Source organism: Phalaenopsis equestris, unplaced genomic scaffold (genome assembly GCF_001263595.1).
Source record: "Phalaenopsis equestris unplaced genomic scaffold, ASM126359v1 Scaffold000263, whole genome shotgun sequence".
Lineage (NCBI taxonomy): Eukaryota > Viridiplantae > Streptophyta > Magnoliopsida > Asparagales > Orchidaceae > Phalaenopsis > Phalaenopsis equestris.
This window is the reverse complement of record NW_018164705.1, coordinates 746082-753113: the sequence shown is the minus strand read 5'-3', so window position 1 is coordinate 753113 and position 7032 is coordinate 746082. Positions and strand designations below refer to the sequence as shown.

The window sequence follows — 7032 nt, the reverse complement described above, 5'->3', positions numbered from 1 at the left end:
AAGGGGAAAGAAGAAGAACGTCAATAAACCCTTCTCCATCTCTGTCTCTCTCTTTGAATCTATTCTCCATTTTTATCCAGATTATTGGAAATTAGGTTTTTCTGCTTCACAAATTAAGCCGGAGCACTTTGATCTCTTCAAGTTCGCGCATAGAGTTATTCGCATGCGAGATCTGTGATTGATGCCGTCGAAGCTTGTTTGATCCTCAGAGATCTGCTTCTTTGTTTGTCTGTATGGATAAGAGCAAGAGCAGGACGGATATGCTTGCCGCTGGCCGCAAGAAGGTAATCTCCTTCGTTGTTTTATTCATTCGTTTTTTCTTTCTCTGTTTATAGTCTCCCGCTGAGGCAAATCAAATCCTGGTTATGTTATTTTTGATTTAAAATATCTGAATCTTTTTGTTGGCGCATCAGCTCCAGCAATTCAGACAGAAGAAAGATAGCAAGGCCGGTGGCAGCCATCCGAAGTCCTCAAGCAAAGTCACCAACTCGGGGAATGAGGGTGAGAGCAGAGAACTTGCTGTTGATGTGTTCGATGCCAATACATTGGATGCTGCAGCTTCAGGAGCAGATCAGAGAGCCGAGGAACTGAGGTTGGAGTTGGAGCAGCTTACTGGTGATTTTAATATCCAGGTAAGGGAAATCTATGCATTATTTTTTTAATTTGGGCTGGGAATAAAAAATGGATGAGGGGGTGATGTATAATTTTATTCTCATTTGTTGCTGGGTAGGGCCAATGCAGGAAGCTCATGGAGTGCTGTTAGAAAAATCAAATGGCGTATCAAGTGTTAGTCATGAGATTGCTGGGCCTTCCTCTTCATCACCAGTTGTTTATGAGATACACGGAGTACTTTCAGATAAAGAGAATGGGGGTAGCCTTCTGATGGAGAAAGGAGCCATGGGGAGAGAAACATCCTCCAGTTCACTTCATGAACCCGTTGGATTGCAGGAGACAAATGGATCTTCTGTTCTAGCTGATAGAGTTCAAGTTCCAGGGTTGAATCTCAGACTTTTTGAGGAAACAGAGAAATATACTTATCCTGAAAAAAATTTGGAAAATCCTGATTCGTCTCAAATAACATGTGCACCGGCTGGAATTAGTCATCAAGAAGTTTCTGTAGTTTCTGATGTCGAGTCAGAGAAGAGATCATTTGATGAGAAGGTAGAGGATTATGAGAAACATGTATTTGAAGATAAATTGAAAGCAACTGGTGGCCCTGTTCTTTATGGGTCACCAAGAGCTGAAGAGACCAATCAACATTTTGGTTTGGCTGGAGATTCTCAGGATGTAGGCATCAATCTTTGTCATGATTCTAATGAAGGCACCTTTATTGAGAAAAAAATTGAAACACCATGTTCTTCCCTAGAAATTTCAGTGAACAATGAGAAACTTCAAATGGAAGCTGGGGAAAGAACTAATGAGAGAGCCATAGAACATTGTTTTCCGATGGATTGTCTTCCCACCATTAATGGATGTCAGGGTAGGCATCTAGAGGAGACTGTTTCAGTTAAGGAGATCATTGTGGATGCTCCCGAGGAGGTAGTTTTACCTCTACATGAGTATATAAAGATGGGTTCCTCACTAAAGGGGCAGTTTGAACAAGATGGTGTGCTGATAAAAGGAAGCTATGCTGTTGAACTTGAGGGTGTCAAAGGGCATCTTTACCTATCTTATATTGCAAAAGATATCCTCCAGTTGGAATTGGTTGAGCAGACACAATTAAATGAAGATTTTCGCCAACATTCTTTTCATGAATTACACAGGCTTGTTGATCTGGTTAATAAGGCTCAAGAAAGCAATGAAATTTTATCTGCAGAACTTGTACAATGCAAGTCTGAGCTTCAATCTTTGGCTATTATGAAAGACGAAATGGAAACCGTCCGTCTTACAGCAAGGGAGGAGATTGAGCAGGAACATATTAAGTGCACCAATTTGAAAATTGAACTTCATAAATCCCAAGATGACTTATTGAATGTTTCAAATGAACTAGCCATTTGCCGGGGCTCTGTGGATGCTTTGCAGAAGGAAAATTCAAAATTATTAGCAAGTCTCCTTTCAGAAACTCGTGCAAATGAGAAACTTGTAGAAGAGGTGGAGCTCCTTTCAAGCGAGCAAATCAAGCTTACAGCAGCTCTTTTGGCAGAAACTGATGCAAAGAAGGAACTTGCAGATGAGAGAGACTCTCTTTCTACTCAGAATATCAACATTTTATCTGAGTTAACAGCAAAGGAGGAGAAATTGCAGATTGCACTGGAGAAGAAAAACGAGCTGCAGGATAATTTAAGAGATTTATGGTCATGCTTTGAGCAACTTGCTGAGGAGAAATTTTATCTTTCCTGCAATTTTGATGTCTGTATTGCTAAGATTAAGGAGATGGAGAGCTGGACTTTTGAGCCATTCTGCCATGCTCAAAAAGGTAAAGTTAGCAATGAAGGTCTTATCAATTGCACCAGTGATATATCCCAGCCGTTATATGAAGAACCTAATGTAAACTTGTCTTCCACCATTAAATTGAAATCAAACTCGTTATTCCATGATTATGGGTTTTTGATTCAGAAGGTTGATGGGAAAGATTCTGAAGGCCATGCTTTGTTGAAAGTATTGAAGGAGCACCTTCAAGAGGCAAAAACTATACTGCAGGATATTGAGAAGTCTGTACAAGTGATGCACACTCATTCTCTTTCTTTGAGTGGGTCAAGCGGATTAGCAACCAGAACTGGGGTGTCAAATTTAATTAAAGCGTTTGAGTCAAAAACTCATCATATTGGTAATGTTGTAGATGAGGAGCCGTCAACTCTGGGTGAAAGGCCAGATGATTCATATGCTTTATCAAAAGAGAAAACTTTAAGTCTCAGCAATACACTTAACAGGATGGGATTGGAACTGGGGAAGGTTGAGATGCATGTAATGGACAGCCAGCAGTTTAGAGAAGCCTTGAAAAAGTATAAAATGGATTGTGAAACTCAAAAGCATAAAAATAACAGTTTACAAGCTTCATTTGATGAATTTGCTAATAAAGTTGTTGATTATGAGTCTAAATTTTATGAAATGCCTAACCATATAGATGAGCTTTTTCAACATTTCAACAGGGAAGCAGCTGGATTTCTTGATGAGATAGAATCGTTGAAGAGAGATGTTGGTGAAGAGGTATTTATTCTGAAGCAAGAAAGGGATGTCCTGTTGGGCATGATTTCGGAAGCTTTTAGAAGGCTTGATGCATCTACTGGATTGAAGGTCCTAGAAGACCTAGACACTACATCACATGTAATGGTCTCTGTTGATGCTGCTATTTTAAGAATTGAAGATCTGAATGGTAAACTTGAAGAAAGTAATCATAACTATAGCACACTACATGATTCACACAAAGAATTGAAGAACTCTTTCGTGGGATTTGAAAAAAGGCATGCTCTTGTTGTTGAGCTATTTTATAAATTTTACAGTAACCTCTTGGAACTTATACATGAAGCCCAACAAAATATTGGGGATGCTGCCATTACTTCCGATGCTGAGAAAGTGCTGGAATTTCTGCCCGAAAAGTGTGAAGTGATTATTGATTATTTGCGGAAGCTGTTGAGTGAGCGGGCTTGTCTAATGTCTAGAAATACCGAGCTTGATTCAGATCTCTCAATCAGAAACCAAGAAATAGAAAAGTTGAATGCACAACTCAAGGAGATGGAACTTAAAAGTAGTATTAGAGATGAACTTGAAAATACTTTATTAAATAAAACAAAAGAGATTGAAGAGCTAAAGAGAAGGTGCTTTCTTTTGGTCAATCAGTTGGAGGACCATGAAGTGGTTGTCTCAAAAGATGCTAGTATTGTTGTCGACTCGTTGAACTCTCCTCTATTACGGCTTGAGGAGTTGGTTTCTTCTTATCTTCATAACTATGAAGAAATTCGTGAGCAGGTAATATTGTCGAGGAATCACTTACTAGATGCTCATGAGCAAATGGAAGTAGCAGCTGATGAATGCTTTTTGCCACTGCCCATCTTGATCGGTCATGTACTCATCCCTAAGGTGATTACCCTTCATGAAAAGCTGAAGGCCTTGACTGTCTCAGATGTGCAGAAGGAAACTGAAATTCAAATTTTAAAGGAGGGTTTGAGCAAGGTTGAGGAGACTTTAGAAGCATCTTGTCATGAATTGCAACTGAAAGCATCTGAAGTGGAACAATTGGAACAGAAACTTTCTTCTGTGAGAGAGAAGCTTAGCATAGCTGTTGCAAAAGGCAAAGGTTTAATTGTGCAACGAGATGGTCTTAAGCAGTCTTTGCTGGAAAAAACTAGTGAGCTTGAGAAGTCTGCACAGGACTTACTGTTAAAAGAGGCATTGCTGGATGAACTTGAGGCAAAACTCAAGTCCTGTCTGGAAGTGGAACGCATTGAAGCTTTGGAGTCTGAGCTCTCATATATTCGGAATTCTGCAACTGTGTTGAGGGATTCTTTTCTACAGAAAGATTCAGTGCTTCAGAGGATTGAAGAAGTTCTGGAAGATCTGGAACTACCGAATGATTTCCATGAAAAAGATATTTTAGAAAAGATTGAGCTTCTCTCCAGATTTGCCATTGATCATTCTTCAACTGTGACAGATTTGGATCAGAAAAGTTTAGGTGAGCGTGCACATTCTGATGCTGAAGGGTATGCGGTTAGTGATGCTAATAAGAACTGTAGATGGCCTGGGTCCAAAGAAGATTTTGATGAATTGAAACAAAAACATGAAGAACTTCAAGGCAAGTACTATAGACTAGCTGAACATAACCAGATGCTGGAACAGTCGTTGTTGGAGAGGAATAATCTTGTGCAGAAATGGGAAGAAGTCTTGGATAGAATTGCTTTACCTTCTCACATGAAAGCAATGGAGCCTGAAGATAAGATTGAGTGGTTAGGAAGGGTACTTTCAGAAGTGAAACAAGAAAGGGATTCTTTGCAACTGAAGATTGATAATCTGGAGTTATCTTCGGACATGCTCATAGTTGATGTTGAAGAATCACATAAGAAAATATCAGAACTTACTGCTGAAGTTTTAGCTGTGAAATCTGAAAAAGAATTTTTGTCTGAAAGCCTTGAAAATCTCAGGAATGAACATTTTGCACTTTCAGAGAAGGCTTTTAATGATGAACAAGATAGAGAAAATTTACAAAAGGAATTAAATGATTTGCAGGATAAATTGATTGACAATGCTCAGTTTGAATATTATAAGGATATGGAGAATCATTTGCAAATACTTCATTCTTTGGTCAGTAGTACTTTGACGGAGAATGATGTGGCTGACTTCCTTTCTGGTGGCAGTCTTATTGAGCAGCTGGAAGATGCATTAAGAAAGCTGATTGATAATTATACTGGTCATTTAAATAAATCTAGCAACATTGTTCCAATTAATGAAACTTTTTTGGATGAAAGCAGCTCAGATCATGGTAAAATGGTGCCTGATGAAAGCTGCCCTGTTCATGTTAACATGGTCCCTGAAGAAATACTGCTTGCCAAAGAATCAGACTTGGCTTCAATGAGTTTAGAGATGGACCGAATTTCTAATATGTTGGCTTCAGTGGAGCAGGATAGGGATGCAATTTTTGTTAAGTGCCAGTCTTTGATGTTGGAGGTAGAGGATCTAAAGAGGCAAATTGAAGCACTGAATGTGGATAGCAATGCAGATCTCGAGAAGTATCAGTCTTTGGTGTTAGAGTTGGATGCGATGGGAAAACAGAGAAATTCTTTACAAGAACAATTAACCCAAGAGGAGCAAAAAACTGTTTCTGTAAAAGAAAAGTTAAATCTTGCTGTGAGAAAAGGAAAGGGGTTAGTGCAACAGAGGGATAGCCTGAAGCAGACTGTGGATGAGATGAATGCTTTGTTGGAGCAATTAAAGATTGATCACAGCCAACAGACAGAAGCCTTGATATCTGAAAAATCCTTGCTGATGCACCAATTGACCGATGTGGAACTCAATTTACAACATAGCAACCGGAATTACAATGGATTATTAACCGCATTGCATGCTATTGATTTACAGAGTGAGGCCAATGATATCGACCCATTTGAAAAGCTCGGTGTAATTAACAGAATAATTTTTGATATGCGTTCTTCAACTGCCGCAGCTGAATGTGAAGCGAACAAGTCTAAACGGGCAGCGGAACTTCTTTTAACTGAATTGAATGAAGTTCAAGAAAGAAATGATGTTCTCCAGGATGAACTTGTGAAGGCAGAAGCTTCCATTGCAGAATATTCTAAACAAAAAGATGATTTTCTTTCACGCCTTGATCACATCATGTTTAGTCATTTTGAGGAAAGAAACAGACTTGCAATGAACTTGATGGATTGCATGTTGGTCATTGATCATTTGAGAAAAGGGCTCTTGGGGTTTTCTGGGATTCTCTCTGAAGTTGTAAGCAAGGAAGTTGACCTTTTTCATTTTTTGGATGATTTGAGGGAGTTCACATTAGATGAGTTTTGCAGTTCAGATAGGAATAACCAACCACATTTATCATCAAGCGATATTCCTATATCTAGTGATCAGAAAAGTGAGGTAATCCTATTAACATTTAATGTGGGTATTTACTCTACAAAAATTTTCTAATTTCTATTGTTTAAAAGCAATTTATTTATTTTTTCACCTTTGCATAGATTAATTTGCTGAGCATATCCTTGAGAATCATGTGAATTCAGGGTTTTCTCTCCGAAGCTTGAGCCTCAAAGAGAAATCATCTCTCATTGTATTCTCATTGCAGTTGATTTCATTTAAGTAGCTTTTCTCCATGCACATCTGCAGCATATTTTTTAATCGGATTGCTTTCATGTGGTGCAAACTGAGCTCTGCTCAAGAATTAACTATCATTAATCAAACGTTGAATGGTCATGATCATTATTCGCATTATACCAACTATTTGGGATAAAATTTTGTTATTTTGACCCAATTATTGAACTAAGGTAAATGGACACTTTTGTAATGTGGTACCGCTCACATACCACATCTCACCTACCGCTCACCTACCTCCCGTCTACCACTCTCTTGCTTCTATAAATAGAGAGGGTGTGA

At 38.7% G+C, this 7032-nt stretch overlaps 1 protein-coding gene across 2 annotated transcripts in view; it reads left to right on the top strand.

The window, feature by feature from the left end:
* LOC110024636 (golgin subfamily A member 4) overlaps nucleotides 1-7032 on the top strand; it is a 14266-nt gene continuing 7234 nt past the window's right edge. The window contains exons 1-3 of one of the 2 annotated variants that reach the window (XM_020724710.1): nucleotides 1-284; nucleotides 414-632; nucleotides 742-6522. In XM_020724710.1, coding sequence (XP_020580369.1) covers nucleotides 234-284; nucleotides 414-632; nucleotides 742-6522 — 6051 coding nt within the window. In that variant the 5' untranslated portion in view covers nucleotides 1-233. Of the gene's footprint in view, nucleotides 285-413; nucleotides 633-730; nucleotides 6523-7032 lie in introns of those variants that run through there. The other variant, XM_020724711.1, reaches the window with a different exon arrangement.